The sequence below is a fragment of the Heptranchias perlo genome, chromosome 15 (assembly GCF_035084215.1).
Source record: "Heptranchias perlo isolate sHepPer1 chromosome 15, sHepPer1.hap1, whole genome shotgun sequence".
Taxonomy (NCBI): domain Eukaryota; kingdom Metazoa; phylum Chordata; class Chondrichthyes; order Hexanchiformes; family Hexanchidae; genus Heptranchias; species Heptranchias perlo.
In genome coordinates this window covers 55,059,183-55,086,923 of record NC_090339.1, presented here as the reverse complement: position 1 = coordinate 55,086,923, position 27,741 = coordinate 55,059,183, and the positions used below count along the sequence as shown (strand labels likewise).

Below are 27,741 nucleotides of genomic sequence, written 5' to 3'. Positions count from 1 at the left end.
CCGCCTCCGCCACCAGGAAGGCCTGGTTCGAGGTGGCAGAGGGGGTCACCTGCGCCACCAACATATCGCCCACCTGCACACAGTACAGAGGCGCTCCAATGACCTCAGTAGGTCAGCCACAGTAAGTACACGTAGTCCTTCCCCTACACTCCGTCTGCCACATCACTGCCCCCACCCCACATCTCCTTCGGCACTGCCAACACTACTCTGTCACATCACCCCTCATACCCACTCAAACCCCATCCTCATCTTACCTGCACCTACTCACCTCGCCAGTACTCACCCCGCCACTACCACGCAACCCTATCCTCATACAATCTCATGGCTCTATCCCATACTCACCCTCTTGTGCATCTCTCTCATGGCCAGCCTCACTCAACCTGCCACCACCTGTGCTGCAGCCACAGGGCATGCATCACATATGTGCAGTAGGCAGCGTAAGGCAAACGTGTCATGAGCATGAAGGGGATGCACAAGGGTGTTTGAGGGTTTGTCATGGGTGTTACTTATATTGAATTTCAGAACAACTCACATCACACATTATATTGGCACCACTACTGCCATGTCTTCGCGATTCCTGTCCGGTTTGTGCAATAATGCCCGCTCCTGGGTATCACTATGAGGACCCACCACTGATGCCACCCATTGTGTCACTGCAGAGTGGGTGTAGGTGTATTTGCAGGGCTCTTCTGCGCAGACGACTGAGAGACATCGGCGATGTCCCCGGTTGCACCCTGGAAGGCTGCGGAGGAGAAGTTCGGGAGGGCAGTGGTGACTTTGACAGCGACACGTAGGAAGATGGTGCACGGGCCAGCCAGGAGCAGCTCCGCATGAAGGAGGCTGCAGATGTCCACGGCTACATGTCGAGTGACTCTGAGCCTCCGTGTGCAGAGAGGTCCAGGAGGCTGAGCCTCGGTCTGTGGAACCTGTGGTGAGGGTAGTGCCCTCTGCGACGCATCTCTCTCTGCGGTAGCCCTCCCTCCTGCTGTACAGGTGGATGTGTCACAGCATTCTGTTGTGGAGCTCCACTTGTCAGAGGTGGATGGCGAGGCTGGTGATGCTGTTCGCCCTCCGAGGAGGTCATGACTGCAGCTACCTCGGCCCCCATCCGCAAGATGTACATCTGAGCGGGTCCGCAAGGTAGGTACATGTCTCCGGACCCCGGGGTAAGTGTGCAGGTTGGTGACTTTGACCGTCAGGAGGAGGGTGGTGGAGGCCAAACTTTGTCCCAAGTGACAGAGTGGCCTCCTGCAATGGGTGAGGGTCTCCCCCCCCAACCTGTCAAATGGACCTTTGCAGCTGCCACAGGCTGACAGCTGCAACACGTCCATTCGAGCTGGGAGTGTTTCCCCCAGTGTGGGAAACAGTCCCATGTTGTTCAAAAATCCCACTTAGTCCCTTAATCAGGTCAGTTAATGACCTGAAATACCAAACTAAATATTGTCAAGTGGCATCCCGCTGGCTTTAATTGCCTGCGGGATTCCCACCAGCGGGGGCTGCGCGCGCACGCTGGCGCGTCAGCGGGGAACCCGGACGTGGGCGGGATCGAGGTGGGATCCGGTCCCGCTCCTGGATTTCCCGATTTTCGGAGCCCCCCCGCCGAGAACGCACCGAATAGCGGGTGGTAAAATCGAGCCCTTTGTGTCTTCCTCACAGCTTACTTTCCCACCTAGCTTTGTATTGTCAGCAAACTTGGATACATTGCACTCGGTCCCTTCATCTAAGTCATTAATATAGATTGTAAATAGCTGAGGCCCCAGTACTGATCCTTGCGGCACCCCACTAGTTACAGCCTGCCAAACTGAAAATGGCCCGTTTATTCCTAACCTCTGTTTTCTGTTCGTTAATCAATCCTTTATCTATGCTAATATATTACCCCTAACCCCATGTGCCCTTATCTTGTGTAACAACCTTTTGTGAGGCACCTTATCGAATGCCTTTTGAAAATCCAAATATACTACATCCACTGGTTTCCCTTTATCTACCCTGCTAGTTACATCCTCAAAAAATTCTAATATATTTGTCAAGCATGATTTTCCTTTCATAAAACCACGTTGACTCTGCCTAATCATATTATGATTTGCTAAGTGCTCTATTACTATGTACTTAATAATGGACTCCAGCATTTTCCCGACCACCGACGTCAGGCTAACCGGCCTGTAGTTCCCCGTTTTCTCTTTCCCTCCTTTCTTGAATAGCGGTGTTACATTTGCTACCTTCCAATCCACTGGGACCATTCTAGAATCTAGGGAAATTTGGAAAATCACAACCAATGTATCCACTATCTTTGCAGCCAACTCTTTTAGAACCCTAGGATGTAGGCCATCAGGTCATGGGGATTTTTCGGCCTTTAGTCCCATTAATTTCTCCAGTACTTTTTCTTTACTCATATTAATTACTTTAAGTTCCCCCCTCTCATTAGACCCTTGGTTCTCCACTATTTCTGGTATGTTTTTTGTGTTTTCTACTGTGAAGACAGATACAAAATATTTGTTTAACGTCTCTGCCATTTCCTTATTCCCCATTATAATTTCTCCTGTCTCAGCCTCTAAGGGGCCCACGTTTACTTTTGCTACTCTCTTCCTTTTTACATACTTGTAGAAGCTCTTACAATCTGTTTTTATCTTTCTTGCTAGTTTACTCTCATATTCTATTTTCTCCCTCTATCAATTTTTTGGTCATCCTTTGCTGGTTTCTGACTAAAGATACTTATCTAGTTTCTGCGTTTTGAAAATGATAAAATCTGTTACAGAGTGTTTGCTTTTCTATAGTTTCCACAACCTGAACACAGGTGATTAATTGGTTACAGAGAGTCACTGGCTAATTAATGAGTGTCTTGGAACTAATTAAGAAAGTACAGATGCTCCCTCTATTCTTTCATATATTTATGGCTGCTATCCAAAGCACAGCAGAGTGGGTGTATATGGTTCTGGCACTATCAGGTTGGGTGGAGTATTAAGAAGGTAAATAATGTCATGTTTATAACAGCAATAAAAGTGCATTGAGTAACTGGAACAAAGAATTCTTCACTACCCTGCCCTGGTCACATTCCTAAGAAACCCAGATAGAATTGGATCTACAAGCAGATGGGTTGTTACAATGGATTATGTGATTGCCTAAGACAGCATGGCAAAAATGGTGCATTGTTGTCACTGCTCAATCATTGCATCACCATTTATGTATAATATGGGGGCAATGGCCTCTTTCAATGCTGAGATTTCTATAATGAATTTTTCTAAGTAGAAATTGAGAGTTGATTAAAATGCACCTTACACTTCAATCAGCTCTTTTTTATTCCACGATGGAGCTGCTTTCACACTGTTCTTTTAATTCAGTTTCCTGGAGACTGGCTGGCATCCATGTGTCTATGTTGTTAAATCTCTTTTCCATAGTCCAGTGACAGACTCGTAGCCCAAGGTTAAGCTGTTGACAGGCAACGGAAAACAAATTCAACAGCATAAATACCAGAAACCAGTTTATGGACCAGAGTCCAAATGAAAAGAACAATATAGGGGCAGATTTTCCTGGTCCTGCACCTGACCAGATTTGGATTACCTAGGCACTGTGTGAATACAGGAAAATTGGATGGGGAGGAGCACATACCTGTAAAGGATCCCACCCAATTTTCTGTCCCACATGGGCTTCTTTAAGCACGTGCGCTCCTCCCCACTCATGCTCCTGTATTTACAGCGCTCGGGTAATACAACACACCCAGGCTCAGGACCAAGAAAATACCCCTATAAGAACAGTTTAAAACACACTGCAAGATTCATCATGACCCATTATCAACACATGGCTGAGTAAACCTCACAATTTGAATAGCTGGACACCAGTCACCCATTCCCTGTAAATAAAAGAGCAAAGTTAAATGTTATGCAACGCTGTTAAAAACAAACTCACATTCTTAGCAGGCAAAAGAAGGTGCAAAAACAAATTTAAAATGGCTCTAGTAGCGATAAACAATCAAGCAGATTTTAGCTTAAAACAGGGGATTTTAAGCTAAGTAAGGAATTCAACTCTTGCCTTTTTTTAATTAGCTTAATTTGGTCTTTTACGTAAGCATAAAACCCGCTGTATCATTCACTTCAGTCCAAGGAGTAGTACAATCTCTAGCGATAGCACTCTGACTGCCTCCATGCGCATGTTCAAAATGCCAATTGGTTTCCAGTAACGTGTATACTGCAGATCCAACAACAATAATTTGCATTTATGTAGCGCCTTTAACGTAGTAAAATGCTTTAAGGTGCTTCAGACAAAAGCGCAATCATACAGGAGTGCAATCAGACAAAAGAATTGACACTGAGCCACCTAAGGAGACATTAGGCCAGGTGACCAAAAGCTTGGTCAAAGAGGTAGGTTTTAAGGGGCATCTTAAAGGAGGAGAGAGAGGTGGAGAGGCAGAGAGATTTAGGGAGGGAATTCCAGAGTTTAGGCCCTAGACAACTGAAGGCATGGCCGTCAAAGGAGGGGTGAAGGAAATTGGGGCTGTACAAGAGGCCAGAATTAGACAAATGCATAGACCTTGGAAGTCTGTAGGGCCGGAGGAGGTTACAGAGATAGGGAGGGGCGAAGCCATGGAGGGATTTGAACACAAGGATGAGAATTTTAAATTTGAGGTGTTAGTGGACCGGGAGCCAATGTAGGTCAGCGAGCATAGGGGTGATGGGTGACGGGTTTCAAATTGGAAGGATCTACAGTAGAGACTTGTTGATGTAGCTTTTGTCAATATCAGCCTTAAAAAATGAACACATAAAAAATAAAATAAACATTTGAGCAATTTATAGATTAAATCATTTCTTCTCAAGGTTTCAATAAACAGTATGCACCTTGGAACAAATTATTAACAGGTCAGCACTGTTGTATGTATCACTTGCTGCTAAGAAGGAAGAAAAGTCTGCTGGATTGGGATATTCTACACCCAGGCAAACCAGTTCAGTCTTGAGAACCAACAATCCAGCCAGTTCAGTTCTACCAGTAAAGGATATGAGGTTAAAATTCCTGCACTGTCTCAGAGACACGCCATTTTTAGATACAATTTGTACCCAATTCAGCGAATAAGTTTTGCCACAAGTTCTATTTTTATCTCACAGGCTGCAGCTAAAAAGAGACAGCTGGAGACACACCGGGAATTGAAAAGTAAATTAGCAGAGTTAGAAAGGTTATAAAAAAATCAATCCCCTCTCCAAGGGATAGGAGCGCAAGTGATTCTGGCCTACGGCAAACCCAAAGCTCTTGTCAAAGGCAGAGAAGCCGCTTCAGCCCTGAGGATCAGTTTTATTCGCATAACGACAGAGCAGACTACGTGTTGGCATGGACCTGCACCAACTTAAGACAAATTCTAGAAATTGCCCTTTCGGATATCTCCATTTGATGCAGTAGTGCAGTGTGCTTGTGCTGAGATGTGCTGTGACACAGAGTACAAGGAAGTGGGTTAGTGTCCATGTTCCATGCACGTCTAAGGTTGCTAACCCTCCAGGATTGCCCTGGAGTCTCCAGGAATTAAAGATTAATCTCCTGAACACTGCAGTGAGCAAACCCAGGAGAAAAATGATAGGGACATTAAAAAAAATGGTGCATTTAAAACATTTTTTTTTGAACACTTTTGTTTATTAGTTGGAAAGTATTGGAAATGGGAATAAAGGTTGTTTGACTGGGGAGGGTGGTTGGAGGCAGGAGGTCATGTGATGATATCTCCAGGAATGCATCCAACCAAAGTTGGCGACCCTACGCACCTTATCTTGGATGCATCCCTTTAGGGAGGCACTGAACAGAGTCAAGGTAAGGGGAAAAAAATAAGAGGAAGAGTTATTTCTGGGGTGATAAAGAAATAATGCAGATATCTCAATTGAGGAGATTACAGACAACATCTGTTCTACATAATGCGATAAATAACAAAGGCCTGACTGCTACCCATCCGAGTTTTGTTGGAAATATTCTGCCTGAACTTGCCCATTAATTGCTAAGTTACCTCCCTCCATGAACTTTTTGGGAGGTGGGCGGGGGGGGGTCAGTGGCAGAATCCCAGGAAAGATGCATTCCAGCAGTTACAAGATGTGCCTCCAAGTGGATTTTTGGTGACTACTTATATTTTTTGAAAGATTTCAAATTGTAGCTGCTATCAACCTCCTGGTTAAATTGTTCCTTTTCAGTCAGTGATTCTTCAGTTTGATTCATTCTCATTAAAATCCAACCACGTTCATCTGTCTATTTATCTGTTTGGATGAAAGTTGAGAGCATCCATGATACTCCATCCATCACACTTTGTGGAAAACAGCAACAAACCACAACTGAAAAATCTTAAGAAAAAAATATATAAAAAGAGAATTAAAGCCATTTTTTTCTGTCTCTAAGATAAGCTAGAGAGACTTTTAAGATAGCAACTGTCAATCTAGAGAAAATTCCATCAATAATTAGCCTCTATATGGGCCTATTTAGTCCACTTCCTCACAGGGAGTACCTGAGCAACGGCCTTAAAAGGATAAACCAGGTCAACGCCTATACTGTGCTCCAAGGCATGTGAGCAACACCAAGGGAAATTAGGTGATGCATTTTTTTTTTAAGTTACTGGAACAGAAATAGTGCAGACAACAATTATTTGCATTTTTATAGTGTCTTTAATATAGTAAAACGTCCCAAGGCGCTTCACAGGAGCGTAATCAGACAAAAAATTGACACCGAGCCAAAGAAGGAGACATTAGGACAGTTAACAAAAGCTTGGTCAGAGGTAGGTTTTAAGGAGCATGCTAAAGGAGGAGAGAGAGGTGGAGAGGGGAAGAGGTTTAGGGAAGGAATTCCAGAGCTTGGGGCCTAGACAGGCGAAGGCACGGCCGCCAATGGAGGGCCGAAGGAAATCAGGGATGCACAAAAGACCAGAATTGGAGGAGCGCACAGATCTCGAAGGGTTGTAGGGCTGGAGGAGGTTAAAGAGATAGGGAGGGGCGAGTCCATGGTGGGATTTGAACACAAGGATGAGAATTTTAAAATTAAACACTATCTTGTTACATTAAATGGTAGCAATTGGGTGGAAAGTAGTTTCTACTGACAATACAAACTTAATCAAGGTGAACATTATACATTCTGGATCCAGAGTCGTTGTAATGGTGTAACAAAATTAAGATATTCATTACTGCACTGTGCCATGATCAGGTGGTATACAAGTTCACACCTGCAACAATTAGCCTTTGATATGCTGATAGGGTGAGATGAAGTAAGGTGGGAGGAAGCTCGTGTGGAACATAAACACCGGCATAGAGTATTTGGACTGAAAGGCCTGTTTCTGTGCAATAAATTGGATGTAATTCTCTGTATGTTACAAGGGAGTTCGTTATCAGTTATACTGCCAGGGAGACACCAAACAGAGGTTGGCCATTTGTCTACAGGGAGGGAAGGAAAAGGGGAGAGTGTGTGGCGCTGTGCCGCTCTCGGCCACCTCCCAACCATCAACTCATGAGCAGTATTGCTCAAGGCCTGCGAGCAGTTCCTGGACTACTTTCTCTCCCAGCGAGTGGCACGGGTTACAGCGAGACCTTAGAAGGGAGGAGATACGGATAGAACAAAAAATATTTTTGGTATATTTAGGGGGAGAAAAATGAAACATTCTTTCTATTTGGTTCTGCAAACAATACAGAAAAGTCACACAAAATCATTCTTGCATGGTGCAGAAAAAATAGCATATTTTGAAAGTGATAAAGAAAGTTCAATACTGAAAAGAATAAAAAGAAGCTTCTATTCTCATCTTACAGTAAAACAACAATTCTGGATCCAGAAACTGTGCTATTATGACTTAAGTAGAATCTAATTTAAGAGTAGCTTAGCAACAAAACAGCAAATCACACATATTTTAGAACAGATTTTTCAGAGACTAACTTTCAGCCTACCCATCAACATCAATCCAGTTCACTCCACATCCAGTAGTATAGCCTCCATCAGAAATGCCACAGTGCAGATTTCAGATGGGCGTAGGATGCCCTTGGGTTCATGGTCCGCCCAGCAGGGAGACCAAATTAAATGTGCTATAAGATTAAAACTAGAAATGTTGTCCTTATTCAACAAAATCGTCTCAGACGTGAAACGTTTGATTGAGGAAGTTGTAGAAATTATTTTAAAAGCAGTGACGTGTCATGAGAAGAAAAATTTCTACATATGCAAATGGCATTGTAAAAATAAAGGTTGATTTTCAAGTCTTTAGCACCATCACAACAAGCGGTTTGGCTTGTGATTAAAATTTCAGGCTTTAGTGAATGTAAAATGGCATGGTACAACCTTTTAGGAAAATATGCTTTTAAAAAAAGGGATATTTGAATCCGTTCAAGCTCAAGATGTACTAAATTGGGCCACTTTAGATTCATTACTCATCTCTAGATTGAACCTTTTATGGGTGCAAGTACAATTGTGCACTATTAATGTTCTGCATTAGCTCTAAGTGGTTTTTGACATGGTGGGAATTTAGTGGTATTTAGGTGATTAAGTTAACTGCAAAAGAACAGCTGATCCTAATCGGTCCAGCAGTTTCTTCCTCAACACATACACCCTGACTCTCTTCATCTGTCTCACAAGGAGAGGGAGAGAGGAGTCTACTACAAGATTCTAGGTCCAAGCCTGTCCCATGTACCATCCCTAGTTGAGGATTGGTCCTTAGCCTTTGTCAATGCCACTCCAAAAACCAGCCAATATGAAGTGTGCAAGTGGTCGGTAGCGATTCTCCCTCCGATTTTCTTCCCCCTCCTAATAGGGAAGCTTCCATCCGCCACTCTGCACATCCCCATACCGAGAGTAGAACTGAATATAGAGAGAGCTCCGCTGTGCTGCGCTACCACCATTTCATAATCAGAATCCTACGATAGACAGACTCATCCATTATTTAAAAAATTTAAATGAAATACCATTCCTACCACTTTCAATAACCACCCTCCCTGATGCATTGAGCCAAGTTTACAATGATTCAGAAAGTGTATGCATGATTTTGCTTCTCATACATTAATTTTATAATTGAGAAGTGCCCAGAAAATAAATTGAACATAGTGTATTGTTGGTTTCCGAATTTTAATTCTGAGACGCAATATTTAGCAATGCACTGTGCAAAGTTTAACGAGTAGAAATATGAAAGGAATTGAATGATATGCAAAGTGGCAGTATCTAACCTTCCAGATGAGGGGAACGTCAAATACTACAGCCTAAGTACTAGGTGTGAAACACTCGATAACTTATCCGTGAATGCTACCTCTGTATTTGATGCTTGAAGTATGGTAATCACCCATAATGCAGTCTTGGCACAAGGCAAGTTTATTATGATATGAAGCAAAAACTTGTCATACTATTTGTGCTCCAAGATGGTATTAAATTAAAAATAAAAGAAACACGTTCATGGCAGGAAAAAAAAATACATGTAACTAATAAAACATGAGATCACAAAAAGTTTCAGCAACAAACACATTATGAAGTTCATAATATCTTGGTAGAATGCACATATAAAATGTACAGAATGTCAGCACGAGCTGACGGGTTACAAAGAAAGCAATTTCATATCGACAGCCATTCCATCAGTTGATTGCTCAAGGTGGTAACATATTTAAATCAAAATGGGATTGATGGTGAATGAAGACCCATGAAACCAGGAATAAATCACCTGTACAACACAAGACTGCACTGCCTATGTCATGTCAAAAACACAACCTGTATTTTAACATTGTAATACATAGTATTACTGATCGAACAATGTAGTCTGCATATTTTATACCAAATAAAAATAAACAAATTTGCTAATATAAAAACAATGATTTTGCCTATACTGTATTTTATTGACAAATGATCCAACAAAGTATAATTACTCCTTCCTGACTTACAATATTTATTCGGAAAACATAATTTACAGAATATTTTGAACAAATACATTAATTTATGTATTGCCACTTTAAAACTCAGTGTTGCAGGCAGTGCACTAGGTACATCCAGTGACCTATACCTGCTAGTATATGGAAAGTTACAGTGTCCACACCTACACACATGCTTAATAGTCATTAGTCCAATGCCACAATGTGTAGATGGGCGCTCTCTATGTACAACAGCCTGGAGGTCAGATAAATCATACCCAGCGGACAGGCTTTAAGAATGCTGCCCCAGAAAGTCATCGAGAGTTAAGTCATTTATCCAGTCATCATTACTGTTGTTGGTCTTCATAATGGACTCTATGAAGTCAGACTCATTACGAGCTCCACCCAAGGTATTGCTGTTATTGTGTTGAAGAAAGTCAAAGGAAGATACCTCGTTGGTGGGGTTCATACGGTTGTAGGACCCAGATGACTGGCCAGAGGAAGCATAGCTGGTTGGGGCTAGACCTGGCACGGGATGTGTCTGGCTTAAACTGGTAATCCCTTGTGGTACAGGTTTCATGCCAGCCATAGCTGCTGAGGGTAACCTTGGTTGATTATTTCTTGGTGACGGACCACTCATTGAGACCATGCTTTGTCCAGTCTGGCCTGGGTTCAGTTGTTGCAGTGGCCTCATCTGTCCTCCAGGTGCTATCTGGTTTGGCGGCGCTATGGTCTGATGAGGAAATGGCTGCACAGGCAAGTTAGGCCTCATGGTCTGTTTGGAGAACAACGGGTTATTTGAGAACTGTTGCATGCCGCCATCCATTTTGGTCTGATTTTGCATTCCTGGAATCCTTTGCTGTGCCCACATTTGAGGAGCCATGCCTGAAGTGGCTAAAGCATTTGAGATTCCTTGGACAGGTATATTGGTTCCTGCCTGGTTTATGGATTGCCTTATGTGCTGGGGAGGTACAGCAGGGTTTGCTACAGAGCCAGGAAACCCTGAAATTGCTGTCCTTTGGCGGATTATAGCCTGGCTCGGCACTGCCTGGCTGGTTGATCTCATCCCCAAAGCGCTCTGGCTCGGCCGGAGAGGCATGTTGATGCTAGATGATGGTACGTTAATGCCAGATGACGGTATGTAGATGTTTTGTTGATTGCCAGGATTATTCGGATACATTCCCATAGTCCGGTCGCCCTGACTGGCAGTCACCGCAGGAATCCCAGGTCCAAGATTGTTCTGAGATGTCACTTGCAAAAGGCTGGGGTTCAGCCGCATACCACAGTGGGTGGATGGTGCAGTCGGCAAAGACTGCCCAGAGTTTGTAGGCAAAGATTGTGCCACAGCTGTAAAAGGAAATAAGGAAAGGGATTAATGTTATGTTTTCTTAAAATACTCCAAAAATGCTGATGTGAAGATAAAGTAACTGATAACCCTGGGCAATTATTAGATCTTTGTGAAAAAGTAATTGGTAAATGTTTTTTCTTCCCTTGCTCAAACACGTGTTAAAGAAAACAACAACGTGATAATGACTGAATAATCAGTGTTTTTTTAGTTTAGTCGAGAGATGAATATTGGCCAGGGCACTGGGGAGAACTCCTCTGCTCTTCTTCAAAATAGTTACATGGGATCTTTTGCATCCACCCAAGGGGGCAGACTGGGCCTCGATTTAATGTCTCATCCAAAAGACAGCACCTCCAGCAGTGCAGCACTCCCTCAGTACTCCACTGGAGTGTTAGCCTAGATTTTGTGCTCAAGTCTCTGGGGTGGGACTTGAACCCACAACCTTCTGACTCAGAGGCAAGATTGCAACCACTGAGCTACGGCCGACACAGCTGATGTTGAAATGCATCAGCATATCATTTGCACATGAAGCTGTAGTTATCAAACAAAATATGGTTTACCAAACATATTTTCATGAGGACAGTGTTCCTATTATACTCTGCCTACATTGATATTGATTATAGCCTTCCAAGCATTACAGACTGTCATGCAGTCCTTAATTATATTATAGCTGTTTTGACCAGCATCAGAAAAACTACATTCTAAATAAGGTCAGAGTGGCATCATAAATAAGATCAAAAATAAAACAGAATATTTGAAAGCAGTAAAATCTAAGTTAATCAGAAAAGCAATTTTGAAGGGAACAAATAAAATATACTTAGAATTTTTTTTGCTAAGTTTAACAATGAAAGGAGTTGCCGTGTATCATTAGCTGCGTCCTCAGCAGCCCTTCCCCTCTCTATACGTGACTCAGGATATTAAAGGCAATAATGGCACCCATAGGTGCTGAGACCAGACGAAGTGTTCCCTGCACTAGAAGGGAAAAGTGGCTGTGTGTGTCAGCCTTGGTGTTTGCTGCTTTTACTGGGTTTAATCCTAATTTTGGATTCATCTTTTGGGGAGGAATTATTAGATTTAGTTCCAATACTCGTGTACAAGAGTTCTCCCCGATGTGCTGGTCAATATTTATCCCTCAACCAACATCACTAAAAAAATGATTTGGTCATTACCTCAATGTTGTTTGTGGGACCTTGTGCGCAAATTGGCTGCCGCGTTTCCTACATTATAGTGACCACGCTTCAAAAGTACTTCATTGGCTGGAAAGCGCTTTGGGACATCCTGAGGTCATGAAAGGCGCTATACAAATGCAAGTCTTTCTTTTTACAAAAGTCGCAGGGTTTTAACTATTCTTCCATTTTTGTATCTGATGAAAGCAAGAGGTATTTCCTTATCAGACTTAGCGCAAAGCTTCTCCTCAATCCAAACTTCAGAAAAACATTGGCCACACCCAGCAATCATTTCCACAACCCCTCAAGGTCTCTGAATCTACTTTTTAAATGCACACCAGTTAGTGCCAAATTTGTTGTGCTCACTCTGAACTTCACTCAGAATTATTCAACTTGCACAATCGTTGTAGCTCATGTCAGCGGGGCAATGAATTTGTTTGGACTACCTTACACTACCTCGATTGCTCTCAGAAATTTACCTGTAGCAAGTAAGCAATATCCTGAACCAGAATGTTGCAACACCAGTTCTACTCCCCTCCCCCTCCCGCTCCCTTCCCATCGATGTCTCCAACACAGCTGCTTGTTGTAGGCGGACGTTTATGCTCAACTTTTCTGTGTGTAGACTTTCTGGAGCCCGGACAGGAAAAACCACAAGTGGTAACGCCAGGGTGCTCCAAGAGGGGAGGGGCACATTTTACAAGACATTAAATGGGAACATCACAGAAGCATGTGGCTATTCTGGGATGGTAAGCAGGCACCTCCCCTCCCATATCAACTTGGTGCTGCCACCTTAAATCCAGATTTTGCAGACTGGCACAGGGGTACATGTTGTGGGGCTCTGTTTCCCACTGAACAATAACTTGCATTTCTATAGCGCCTTTAACATAGTAAAACACCCCAAGGCACTTCACAGGAGCGTTATCAGACAAAATTTGGCACCAAGCCACATAATGAGATATCACGACCAAAAGCTTGGTCAAAGAGGTAGGTTTTAAAAGAGCGTCTTAAAGGAAGAGAGAGAGAGAAGTGAAGAGGTTTAGGGAGGGAGTTCCAGAGCTTAGGGCCCAGGCAGCTGAAGGCACGGCCGCCAATGGAGGGGTGAAAAAAAAAAAATCAGGGAAGCGCAAGAGACCAGAATTTCAGGAGCGCAGAGATCTCGGTGGGTTCTAAGGCTGGGAGATTAGAGATAGGGAGGGGTGAGGCCATGGAGGGATTTGAAAACAAGGATGAGAATTTTAAAATTTAAAACTGAAATAATGGTAGTACCCAGTACAACTTCTAGATAAAGCACTTACTGCTGTCCTCATTAAAAGCTCCTTTAAATGTTTTTTGCTGTGCACCCCAATAGTGACCGTACCTTGGAATTGGCTTAACTGTTGAACTCCAAAGGCGCTCCTCTGTTCCTTATACTCAGGGGACACTCGTATCATGTGACCATTTATTTGATCATGTTGCCTTTGTTTCTCCTGAAAAACAAATGGAGGGGGGGATGGAATGTTACTTTAATTATAACATAGAGCTGCAGTGGCTAATAAAACAAACCAAAACTTTGTCAAGTAAGAATCTATCTTGCTATCTTAACATCTCTACAATTTGGATAATTCAGCCCATTCTATAATTGCGCCTCACAAGGTCTTTGAAATTTTAATTTACGGGCCCTTTTCTGGCTATTTCATTCCAAACAGAAATATAGATGCATGTCCAAGACAAGGACAGCAAAAGAGGCAACACTCAGTACAAAATGCTCGCTGCAGCTATATAGTATCAAAATATGAGGTACCACCTCCTGCCTTGTAACTAAGTTACAAGAAATGTCATCAAATTCACCAATTCCATGTCAGTTTGGCTCAGTGGGTAGCACTCTTGCCCTTGAGTAAGAAGGTTGTGGGTTTGAGCTCCACTCTAGGATTTGAGCACATAATCTAGGCTAATACTTCAGTGCAGCACTGAGGGAGTCCTGCATTGTTGGAGGTGCCGTCTTGCATATGATAACATTAAACCAACGTCATCAGGGCCCGATCTGCTATTTTAACCCGATGCCTGAGTGGGACAGCAGTGGTTGCTACCCTGCCAGGCAAAACCTGCCGGGAACAGCAGCCAGGACCAGAAGGAGGCCCAGCAAAGTAAGTTTTTAAAAAGTGTTTTTTTTTAGTTTCCTTGTGGGCCTGGAGGAGCAGGCCTCCCCCACCCTCCCCCCAAGTCTTCCTCCCCTCTCATCCGTGTCGGAGCACTTGCCTTGCGCCAGGGATCATACCCCTGAGCCTCCTGCCACCCAATTTCATAAGCCAGGCTGCCCCTTCCCACCGACTCCCTGGCTGTTTTCGTCAAGAAGTCGGCAAGAGGCACACTTAAGAGGCTCAGCCATTAAAATCGCAGCTCCTCGGCTGTACATTTTGGACGTGTTTAAGCGGTTGAAATAAAAGGCTGTGCTGTTTGAAGGCTTTCAACGATGCTGAAAGTGGTTTGTTTATATTCCAGTATTTATAAATGGCAAGGCAGAATTTCCTGAATCCACTCCTGGAAATAGGCCTTTAATAATACTGTTGCTGCCTCACCTGCGTTCCATTTGTAGAAGCCTGGGGTTTTTGTTTTTAAAAAACATGAATTGACCATTACAACAACTCCAGCTCAAAGCAAAACATAAAGTAAAGGGCAATTTTCTCAAATCTGTCGGTTTATACTGGTGAATGCATGCCAAGAACCCGATTTGCCCTACTACTTGTAGCAGAACTTGTATCCTCTTATACAGTAGATGTCAATGAAACAAACGCTCTAAATAACTGAAAACACCTGACCAAATCCCTAATATACTGGGAGATTTCCAAGTTCCTTTTTTTTTACTAAGGCCAAAGACCAAATATTACTTCCTCCCTCCCGACCACCAAAAGCAATGGCCAATCTATCTGGACCAAACGTCCAACTAAAGGGCCATATCTTCATTAATATTTAGCAAGACTTTGCCTCAAAAGAAATAAGAAAAACATGCTGCGGATATGGAGGCCAGTCTGGATCTCCAGTTGACCTGCCCTTGACTTAAACCTAGGTATGCATGTGTAGAAATTGGAAAAGGAGTACAAATTCATTTTGCACTTGCTCCCTCGATGCAACACTTCATTAGCCCAGTTACAAGTACAGCGCGTGTGTGTGCCTTAAATGGAGTTGGAGTAATGAAAGACATATTGGAGTAACGTCTAGAGTTACATGCCTTAAGTGTAACTGCTTCTATTACTTTTAATAGTTAACACCGTAATGCCAGCTAATCTGGCCTTCCACCACTGGTGACACATAGGACAGAGTCATTCAACCTTCCCACCATTTTGGCCTGTTACAAACACAGCTAAAAGACATATATTTTCTATGGATACCGTTTTGATGGACTGCACTTTACACTCCAATAAGATTAATGCGCGATAAAATGCATTGCTTACTTCAATGATGTTCTATTGGGGAACTATAGTCCCAGGAATGCAGTCAGAATGTTCCTCATAAGCAGAGTGACTTACCTGGTCAGCCATGAGCTGCTGTTGGAGGAGATTATGTTGCTGCTTCTTCAGAAGTTGTTGCTTCAGGAAGGCGTGTGATGTAGCTTTTATATAGCTGTTACCAGGGTTATGATCCTACATTGAAGGAGAGAAAGGAAAAAAAAGCAGAATTTTATATAAACTTGTATTTATCAGTGAGGCTTTGTACAATCCAGCCTGCTGCTGTTAAACATAGGAACAGGAATAGGCCATTCAGCCCATCGAGCCTGTTCCACCATTCAATGAGATCATGGTTGATCTGTACCTAACTCCAACCACCCGCCTTAGCTCCATATCCCTTCATACCCTTGGCTAGCAAAAATCTATCGCTCTCAGATTTAAAATTATTAATTGAGCTAGCATCTATTGCTTATTGTGGGAGAGTTCCACACTTCTACCACCCTTTGCATGAAGAAGTATTTCCTAACTTCTCTCCTGAATGGCCTGGTTCTGATTTTAAGGTTATGTCCCCTTGTCCTAGACGCCCCCACCAGTGTAAAAAGTTTCTATCTATCTACCGTATCAATTCCTTTCAAAATCCTAAAAACCTCAATCAAATCACCCCTTAACCTTCTATATTCCAGAGAATACAAATCTAATTTATGTAATCTCTCCTTATAATCTAAACCTTGGAGCCCTGGTAAATCGGCAGTGCACTCCTTCTATGTCATGTGTGTGTTGCACACTCCTCTCAAGAGTGTCTCCGAGTGTATAAAGATTGCAGCAAATCAGCAATACGGTCATACTCTACACTGCAGAGGAATGCGCTGGATTCCTTATTCACAGATATCCTTCGTATTTTAAGAGGCATAGTCAACAGTTCGAAATAATCATTCACTAGAGGCAGAAAAACTTCAGAAAGACTTCCTGGATAAACAGGATCACGACATTGCAGAGGTTCCCCTGTTGCTGTTGAGGTGGTATTTAGTGCAGTTATTCAGACTTGTCTGGAACATGAGTGTAGGAGGTGCTTTTCTCTCTCTCTGTACTTTTCCGATTGCAAATGTGTTTCCTAGCTGCAGGGGAAGCACAGTTGAGAACCTGAGAGGAAAGCTGAGAGCAAAGGCCTGTGAACAGTCTGACAGCAGGACAGTCATCTCGAACTTGTTTAATATTTTAACTTTTTATGTGCTAGATTTCCCTTACAGCTTTCTCTCATTTTCTATTGCACAGCATCTGCAAAAATGATGACCTCACACTTACCTGCGTTGAACTCTGTCACAGTTTTGCCCACTCACTTAATCTATCAATGTCTCTTTGTAGTTTTATGCTCCCGTCTGCACTATTTACTATGCCACCAATCTTTGTGTCATCGGCAAACTTGGATATATGGCTCTCTATTGTGTTATCGCAATCATTAATAAACATAGTGAATAGTTGAAGCCCCACCACAGATCCTTATGGGATACCACTAATCACTTCCTTCCAATTCGAGTACATACCCATTATCCTTACTCTGTCTTCTACCGCCTAACCAATCTCCTAACCAGGTCAATAATTTGCCTTCAATTGCATAAGCTTTAATTTTAGCTATAAACTAACTATGTAACTATGAAAATAATTATCTGTATATTAAATAACCAATCTTATGTGGAACCTTAGCAAATGCCTACTGGAAGTCCATATAAACTACATCCATAGACATTCCCCTGTCTACTACTTTACTTACTTCCTCAAAAAATTCTATTTGGTTCATTAGACATGACCTACCCTTTACAAATCCATGTTGGCTCTCTCTAAACAGCTCAAATTTCTCTAAGTGTTCGGTCACACTGTCCTTAATTATAGATTCCAATAACTTCCCCACAACAGATGTTGGACTAACAGGTCTATAATTTCCTGATTTCTCTCTCTCACCTTTCTGAAATCACGGACTCATTGACATCTCCCACTCTCCAACAGCCCACAAGTAAGCAGAGGACTCACCAACACTAGACGTCCAGTCTGATCACCAGACGCTGGTGAGCAAGAATGGTTTTAATGATTAAATGCCTATCCAGCTGATGAAACTGCTCACAACAGTTTGCCGATGATTCACACGCACACATGCAAATTTAAGATGCAGCTACAGCAACATTTTTCAACCATTTGTATAACAGATGTCTACTGCATGTCTTTCCTGAAAACAGCACATAATCTGCACTGTTTTGGATGGCAATCTAGAGAATTTCTTGCAGTGTTAATCCTGGTATTGTGATGAGGGTCACCAACTCCCCAGGATTGTCCAGGAGTCTCCAGGAATTAAAGGTTAATCTCCATCACACTGCTGCGAGCAAACCCAGGAGAAAACTCATAGGGGCATTAAAAAAAATGGTATGTTTTTTTCAGTTTCCTCGAACACTTTCGTTTATTAGTTATAAAAATATTGGAGATGGGAGAAAAGGCTGTTTGACTGACAGAATCATCCAATCTGGTAATGAAAAGTCTGTTCGCTTTTCAATTAGTGGGAAGGTGGGGCACCGAGAGGATGGACATGTTGGGTGACCAATAACGGGAGTGTGGGGGCTGGGCAGTTGGAGGCAGGAGGTCATATGATGAAACCTCCAGCAATACGTCTAACTAGAACTGACAACTCTAGTTGTGATGTTGCACTTCAAACACCCCCTCCCCCATGTAAACGTCTACACTCCCATTCCCAATACTTCACTAACAATTGCATGATGCACTCTGCTGTAAATTTGTACATATTAAAGTACAATTCTGGAGCGTTTGGGATAAATTAGACACGGGTGGGTCATTTATTGTTTTCTTGGCTGGTCTACTCATGCATATCTTGTCCAAAACAACTCAGGGCTACATGAACACAATGCATCCACGGTCCCAACCTTTAATCATTTAAAAAAATAATGACGAGCATTTCTTTCATGGCATTGCTCATCAGACGATATTCTGTTTTATAATGAGAGTAGCATAACATCATGTAATGCACAGTATCATTGTGCAGCTAGGGTGCAGTTGTGTTTAACTATGCCTGCCCCTTTAAGACTACAATGTCTAATTGCTGTAAATAGCGCAGCTAATTAGAGGCTAGTTGGTGAGGGAAGTTTGCAGTTTGTGAAGTACATATTAATTCCTGGTTCCATTTCAGAAGAAACCAGCTTGAAATTACTTCCTTTCTTGTTTTTATACATATATAGTTTTAACACTCTAAATTGTGATTTGAAAATATAACTGCTTGTACTTATAGGACCTGATTCAGTTTCTTTATATTTAACCCCAAAGACCCATTTATTTTTAGGGAGTTAAGCATATTACACAGTGAAATGTCAATCACTGACTCAACACGAGACTAAGAGTGTATCACAGCTCTGAAGTATGGAGCGCACCATGAATTAGGGTTGCCAACAGGAATTAAAGATTAATCTCCAGGACACTGCTGCAAGCGACCCAGGAGAAAAATCAGTGGGGCTTTAAAAAAAATGTGTTTTCTTCCTTTTCTTTGAACAGTTTCACTTCTTAGTTATAAGAATATTAGAGAGAGAGGAAACTGCTGTGTGACCAGGCAGGGCGGTTGGAGGCAGGGAGGTCATGTGATGAAACCTTCAGGAATACGTCCAACCAGAGTTGGCGACCCGACCATGAATCCTCCACAATGCATCTGAAACCCCACAGCTTTGAGTTGGTCAGTTGTGATGTTCTAAAAATGGCTTGTTATTGTGTGGTGGCTAAATTACAACAAAGTTAACGCTACACAGGGTTTAAGCAATCCCCCGAAATAGGAAACTGTGCTGTTTACAGCTCACTTGAGCGCGATGCCTACTGTTCTCGTGCAGTTATGCTTCCTTGGTTATAAATAATGAAATATAAATCATTCATCTAATACCGTTCAGGGATGAAAAAGGCTCATTTTGTTTTGGTATCTCACAAACACGCCAGCACCAATCTGAAAACTAGGAAATGACACTTAATGGGAAATTCAGCCTTTGGAAGGAATCAGAAGGAAATGTTCCAAAAGCTTGGTACAATGTGTAATGGAACAGCTACGATTAGATAAAGGAATACTACAAATTTACTGCGTGCTGCCAAATTAACCTTGCTTTGCAGGGGATTTACATCAAGGGGCGAGAGAGGAAAGGTCCTAAAATTAGGGTCCAAAACTAAATCTCCACCACTCGTCTTATCTTTAAATTATCCCATACATGTGATTTAAAAGATCAAATTGTTAGCTCCTCATTTCTGAAAAAGGGAAGCAATCACTGTTTAAACAAAAACTGGTTATGCCAAGAACTGCTGACTTGTATTCTTAGATCACAGATGCAAAAATATACAGCAGGCAGTTTTACACATGTATGCATTAGGTGCCATGACCAGTACATCTGAGACATGGCAAGCATCACAATCTGTGAATTTACATTACGGTAAACACTATGAACTGTGAATCTATGATTATGGTAAACATTATGACCTGTGAATCTACATTATGGTAAACACCATGACCTGCAAATCTACATTACGGTAAACACCATGACCTGTGAATCTACATTACGGTAAAAACCATGACCTGCAAATCTACATTACGGTAAACACCATGACCTGCAAATCTACATTACGGTAAAAACCATGACCTGTGAATCTACATTACGGTAAACACCATGACCTGCGAATCTACATTACGGTAAACACCATGACCTGCGAATCTACATTACGGTAAATACCATGACCTGTGAATCTACAATTACGGTAAAAACCATGACCTGTGAATCTACATTATGGTAAACACCATGACCTGCGAATTTACATTAAGGTAAACACCATGACCTGTGAATTTACATTACGGTAAACACCATGACCTGTGAATCTACATTATGCTTTGGGTGCTGGTCGTTTGTTGCTTTTACTGAAATGAACAACAGGGAGTGATTTTTTTTTAATGTTCAGTCAGCAGCAATCAATTTTCTCCATTAGTTCAAACAAGGAAATAAAACTATCCTGGGGCATATTGCTCTACACAGTGAGTGAAAATTAAAGCAGGTGGTTTGTTAAATTCTTGTATTCCAGGATCAATGAACAGAAAAAAAAAAATCTATATTAATCTGCTAGCAATTACCCACCTAAGAATTAGGACAGAATTGTGAATCCCCCGCCCCTCTCACCAATAACAGGCACGGGGACATTTATTGAGTTTCCAGGACAACTTGCTCCAATTGTAGAAATGTTCGATGATTCTGTACATTTTTCTACTTCTACTTGAAACTGCTCAGATTTAAGCAGGCCTATATTTAGTGATGATGTGGAGATACTATAACCTGGTGTTGTAAGATTCCTTACATATATTTAGTGTGTGTTTGGTGATCAATTACTTGCAACTTTCTCTCACTGCTAAATGTGAACTGTTCTTCACACACTCCTGGTAATTCAAAAATCAACCTTTCTTCATTTTGGTTTCACCTTTCTTCTTAGAAGTTGGTATGTTCCTTGATGCCAAACTCAATTGCCTTAAAAAAAGCCTCCTAAATTTTTGGAACAGTCCAACCATATTGGGGGGGGTGGGGGGGAGGTTGAACAACTCTTTCCCAAAGCATGTGCAGATGGTTCCTTACTTGGGAACACTCAAAAAAGCAAGACGGTCACTTCCTACGTCAGGCCCACGATATGGTAGAACCTCAATTTTTATTTGTCGGTGGCGGGGGGGGATAGGAGAGGAAGAACCAAATGAACCACATCTCTCCATGTTAAAACCATTTTGCCAAAACTGGCGATGGAGAATGCCACTGCCTGGATTAGTTTATTGTCCTGGGTAGAGGATAATTATAGCCGGCGATCAAAGTAAAAATTAAGCTATAAATATATAATTAAATGCCATGAGATAGGAACAATTTTTGACAGCTACAAAGGAAAGTCAGGACTATGAAAGATAATGGAAAGACAATATAAAATATAACAATTTAAATGAGTCCCTGATGCTCCTTAAAGTGGAATTCGTATAAACACACCCACACACATTTATCAAGTGTATCATTAAAGCTTCCCCAATAGCTCAACCATTGTATATGCAACAATGAGTAGCTGGGCTATTTTGGATGATTGATGCATTTAAGGGGAAGCTAGATAAGTACATGAAGGAGAAAGGAATAGAAGGATATGCTGATAGGGTGAGATGAAGTAGGGAGGGAGGAGGCTCATGTGGAGCATAAGTACTGGCATGGACCAGTTGGTCCGAATGGCCTGTTTCTGTGCCATAAATTCTATGTAATTCTATGTGCTTCTAAATCCCAAGTCAAATCCCTGCTCTGTGCAGAATTACCTGAACCCAGCCAGGGTGTCGTAGAGGTGTTATAATTGGTTTGGGGGTGGAGCGAGAACAAAAGTCAGTCACAGGTCCCAGTCCTCATTGCTATGCACAGTGACTTCTTCTGGAACTGCTAACTGTGGTTGTTAGGTGAGGACAGAATTGGACTCGGCTGTGATGGCTCATACAGTCGAATACCCTGATGACACATGAATAAATAGTCACTTGGGCAAAGTAGCGGACAGCAACTGGTGCCCATGCAACTGTATCCTAGCAAGAAGTCAATGTGTTAGGAGAGGGGCACAGGGAACAAAAGTACATGGAGAGGGAGAAAAAAAAAGTTTATATTTAAAAGATCGGGCAGTTTGTTTGGTTCGACTATGTAAACACTGAAGGAGTCTCAAATCATTTACTATCTCGCACTCTGCACAATCCCTGGACTTGGAAACATGTCAAATCACATCGTCCGTTCAACAACTATGACGAGCTTATGCGGGTCTTACCAAATTACGCCACAGTGGTGACGGAGTGAACGCCATGGTAAGCCTCTCAACCAATAATGAGAGGCTACCAGGAGAGAATATAGTTTGCATTATTAATCAGATAGATTTTTTAAACATAGCTTTGGTTTCAGGGCCACCATCAAACACCATCCGTTTGTTGTTGCTGCATTGTGATGTGTTGTGGTTACGTTCTCATCACAGAAGCAAACAGCAAATTGAAGCCTTTGGGAGATCTACTGCGCTTTTCGGACAGAGATTTACAAAGAAATAAAAAAGCTGAATCTTTACTTGATTGCCATTCGGGAAGCTGCAAATTATGGATATAGAATCATACAGCACAGAAGGAGGCCATTCGGTCCATCGTGCCTGTGCCGGCTCTTTGAAAGAGCTATCCAATTAGTCCCACTTCCCTGCTCTTTCCCCAGAGTCCTGCAATTTTTTCCCCTTCAAATATTTAACCAATTCCCTTTTGAATGTTACTATTGAATCTGCTTCAACCACCCTTTTAGGCAGTGGATACAATTTGTGCAAGAATACCATTCACTCGAACAGAAATGGAATTCGACCATAACAATTGGGCTAGAAACAGTACAGCATTTCCTTTGAGGTTATCTTGGTGCATGTAATGGCCCCTGCCTACTGAAGCAAAAGTGTGTGTGTTTTTTTTTAAAAAGGTGATTTTGGAATAGTTTCAATGTATATCTCTAGGGCACATTAAATTTCTCATGGACTTAGTATCTCAGGCAAGCAAAGTGAAATAATGAACCTTTGATGTCTGATTCCTGGGTTTGATTTACATCCAGCTCCACAGTAATTTAATCAGACTTATTGGCAAAAAAAAAACCCTTTTATTTCGGTGTTAAATTGCTCAGGGGAAAAAAAAATTGAAGGAGACAACAGGAAAATCTGGACAATTTGTGTAAATCCCCCACTCGTGCAGTTACACAGCTTTGCCACTAGTGGGAGCTTATGTCTCTTATCAAAACGGCATCCTTCAGAAGTGCTCCATTAGAAGCAGTTTTTGATTTGTGTGTTGCATATTTTAATGGGTGGCTAGAGAGTCAGATACATGGAATAGTTGTTGAATGAAATAATCCCCTTTCCTTGGAAACATCCCAGTTAGTTTCCTCACCAAGTAAGACCAAGAGAAAAACTGTTCTTCAAAACTTCCAACAAACCTTCCTTCCAGTGATGATCTTCAGAAGATTTTATTTTTGAATCCCACATTTAACAGGTCCCTTAAACACACAATGAAAAGCTAACAGATCATTTGAACACTGATTGGAGAGTTTCAGTTGTCGTATTATGATAAGGGACTATATATTGTGTCTCTACTTATTTTAATACTCAAAATACAACCGTTGATAGTGGATACTGAGCAGCGGATTATTCGCTGCAATTAATCAAATACTACCATGGTCAATTTCCATAAATCAGACCGTATTACACCTCGGTAATCACTTTGTGATTCATTCATCGATTCAAGGTGTCCTCTGCAGCAGGACCAATGAAGTAGAGAGAGAGAGACTGTGGATTGGTGATAGATGTGTTGGGAGAAATTATATGCCCAAATCATCTTTCTCCCTGTACCTAAAGCAGTCCTGGCATGTATTGGATTATTTACCACATTTTCAAGTGCAATACAGCTTTATTGTTCCTTGACAGTGATGTAATGCAGATCGCTGCAGCAGCACATGCTTTATATTGATCGATAATGGCAGGATACAGGAGCAGCCTGTGGTCACTGCTGGGTAACTGTTGGAAAGCTCTTAGACAAAGAGCAGATTAGAACAAAGGGGAGGAAAATGAAAAATCAGTGCTGCAAAAAAACAAAACATTGGGAAAGAAGATCTACTAAATAAGCAAGCAAGAAAAATAGGGAATATTGATGAAAGAAATGTGATGTCTTCTCCTGTGCACACATGCAAAGGAAGAGAAAAAAAAAAGCCAATAATCCCTTTGCATTTATATAGTGCCTTTCTCGACCTCAGGACATCCCAAAGCGCTTTACAGCCAATGAAGTGCTTTTTTGAAATGTAGTCACTGTTGTAATGTAAAGCAGCCAATTTGCGTACAGCAAATTCCCACAAACAGCAATGTGAAAATGACCAGATAATCGTTTTTTAGACTTTTGTTGAAGGATAATTATTGGCCAGGACACTGGAGAGAACATCCCTGCTCCTCTTCAAAATTGTGCCACGGAATCTTTTACGTCCACCTGAGAGGGCAAAAGGGGCCTCGGTTTGACGTCTCATCCGAAAGATGACACCTCCGACAGTGCAGCACTCCCTCAGTACTGGAGGGTCAGCCTAGATTTTGTGCTCAAGTCCCTGGAGTGGTACTTGACCATTAGTCTGAAATGACTTTGCATTTCTCTACCTAGCAGGGTACTACTACGTGTCCACGGTGGAGCAGAGCTGGAAAAATACGAAGGGTCTCTCCAGTAAAGAACACCTTTACCGAAGCAAATTGACAGGTCACGGCGTTTGCTGCATCACCTAAATAGAGTCTGCGGCAAAATTTGAAGAAAAAAAGAGAAAATAATTTTTTTTTTAAAAAGGAAACCTGCATTGAAAAAGTTCAGCATCTGCCTACCCTAGTAATCAACACATGGGACTTGAATGCAGATTCCAGAGCAGGTGGTCTCAGGAACCGAGCCCATCAGAAACTCCTCTGATGTGATGACAATGCCCCTTTAAGGACTATACGTAAACGTACTATAAAAACAGACCATGTAGAGGTAAAATAGTTTGTAATGTCAACTGAACTGGCTCAAAGTTTACACTACCAATTTCATGCTAGAGGCACTCTAATGCTAGCGTTCTGAAGTGAATTTGCCAAAGTAAACCCCTCACATACATGGCAGACAGTTTGCCACTAATATCAACACAATGTAAATAGAAGCCTGAACTTCAGTGAAGTGACTTATCTAAGAGGCAAGGTTTGAAGCAATGTAAACATTAAACACTATAGACTGTTGCCTGGATTGAACAGTATGGAGTCACCATAGTACCAGTGTAAATGGGATATTAGCTGCTGCTGTGACCTGATTTACTTGATTTAACCCCTCTTCCATCAAAAAAATCCCAATTTTACAATTTCCGTTGCGAGGTGGAAACGATTACAGAGTTAGGAAATAATGTTGCCACATCTTCCTCAGTGAATAGGCTTGACTCCATCAGTCCGCCCCATCAGTCTACTCTCAATCATCAGCAAAGTGATGGAAGGTGTCGTCGACAGTGCTATCAAACGGCACTTACTCGCCAATAACCTGCTCACCGATGCTCAATTTGGGTTCCGCCAGGACCATTCGGCTCCAGACCTCATTACAGCCTTGGTCCAAACATGGACAAAAGAGCTGAATTCCAGAGGTGAGGTGAGAGTGACTGCCCTTGACATCAAGGCAGCATTTGACCGAGTGTGGCACCAAGGAGCCCCAGTAAGATTGAAGTCAAGGGGAATCAGGGGGAAAACTCTCCAGTGGCTGGAGTCATACCTAGCACAAAGGAAGATGGTAGTGGTTGTTGAAGGCCAATCATCTCAGCCCCAGGACATTGCTGCAGGAGTTCCTCAGGGCAGTGTCCTAGGCCCAACCATCTTCAGCTGCTTCATCAATGACCTTCCCTCAATCATAAGGTCAGAAATGGGGATGTTCGCTGATGATTGCATGGTGTTCAGTTGCATTTGCAACCCCTCAGAAAATGAAGCAGTCTGTGCCTGCATGCAGCAAGACCTGGACAACATCCAGGCTTGGGCTCATAAGTGGCAAGTAATATTTGCGCCAGACAAGTGCCAGGCAATGACAATCTCTAACCACCTCCCCTTGACATTCAACGGCATTACCATCGCCGAAACCCCCACCATCAACATCCTGGGGGTCACCATTGACCAGACTGGACCAGCCACATAAATACTGTGGCTACAAGAGCAGGTCAGAGGCTGGGTATCCTGCGGCGAGTGACTCACCTCCTGACTCCCCAAAGCCTTTCCACCATCTACAAGGCACAAGTCAGGAGTGTGATGCAATACTCTCCACTTGCCTGGATGAGTACAGCTCCAACAACACTCAAGAAGCTCGACATCATCCAGGACAAAGCTGCCCACTTGATTAGCACCCAATCCACCACCCTAAACATTCACTCCCTCCGCCACCGGCGCACCGTGGCTGCAGTGTGTACCATCCACAGGATGCACTGCAGCAACTCGCCAAGGCTTCTTCGACAGCACCTCCCAAACCCGTGACCTCTACCACCTAGAAGGAAAAGGGCAGCAGGCAAGTGGGAACAACACCACCTGCATGTTCCCCTCCAAGTCACACACCATCCCGACTTGGAAAGATATCGCCGTTCCTTCATCGTCGCTGGGTCAAAATCCTGGAACTCCCTTCCTAACAGCACTGTGGGAGAACCTTCACCAGACGGACTGCAGCGGTTCAAGAAGGCAGCTCACCACCACCTTCTCAAGGGCAATTAGGGATGGGCAATAAATTCTGACCTTGCCAGCGACGCCCACATCCCATGAACGAATAAAAAAAACCTCTCTTTCAAAGAACTGACACAGGCACGATGGCCCGAATGGCCTCCATCTTTGCTGTATTATTCAATGATTCTATGACTGCATGCTGTAATTTTATTAATTTATGTGCTGGCACGAATTTTTTTTTAAATTCGGCTTTGTGGAATTTTTTTTAAAAAATAAAGGTTCCCAAATAAAAGAACTGGTGTTTTTTGTGGAAAGGGCTGGGGGGGGGGGGTGGGGAGCACAGTTTGAAGTCTTCAGCAGGGTTCTATGAAATATAGAGCTAAATTGGTAAGAGTTAGAATTAAAGAGGACAATAAAACGAATATGTGCTCATTCCAACAATTGTTAAAAATGAGAAATGGACACAAAAGAAATTCAGCATCAGACAGGAGGTTCATATATAAAAGCTAACCAGCTAGCTGGTTAAAAGCTAACCAGCTTTTGTTAAAAAGGTAGTCGCTGTGTATACTGCCTGGAACTCTAAATAATAAGGCAAAAATATGGCATTGGTTAATCAGTTACCGAGCTGATACATTCAGTCCTGGCATAGTAATACATCTAAATGCAATCCATGGTAGGCTCAGTGTTTGTTTTCATATGCACCTCTTTTGAAGTACCAACGCACAAAGAATGATCAAGTCTCAAAT

General features: G+C 42.4%; 1 protein-coding gene across 1 annotated transcript in view; it reads right to left on the bottom strand.

The window, feature by feature from the left end:
* Positions 1-6,591: 6,591 nt before the first annotated feature.
* Positions 6,592-27,741, bottom strand: part of LOC137333120 (mastermind-like protein 2) — a 100,029-nt gene continuing 78,879 nt past the window's right edge. Inside the window, exons 3-5 of the mRNA XM_067997269.1 lie at positions 15,824-15,937; positions 13,678-13,786; positions 6,592-11,156 (exon numbers count right to left, since the gene is read on the bottom strand). Coding sequence (XP_067853370.1) covers positions 10,102-11,156; positions 13,678-13,786; positions 15,824-15,937 — 1,278 coding nt within the window. The 3' untranslated portion in view covers positions 6,592-10,101. The remainder of the gene's footprint in view (positions 11,157-13,677; positions 13,787-15,823; positions 15,938-27,741) is intronic.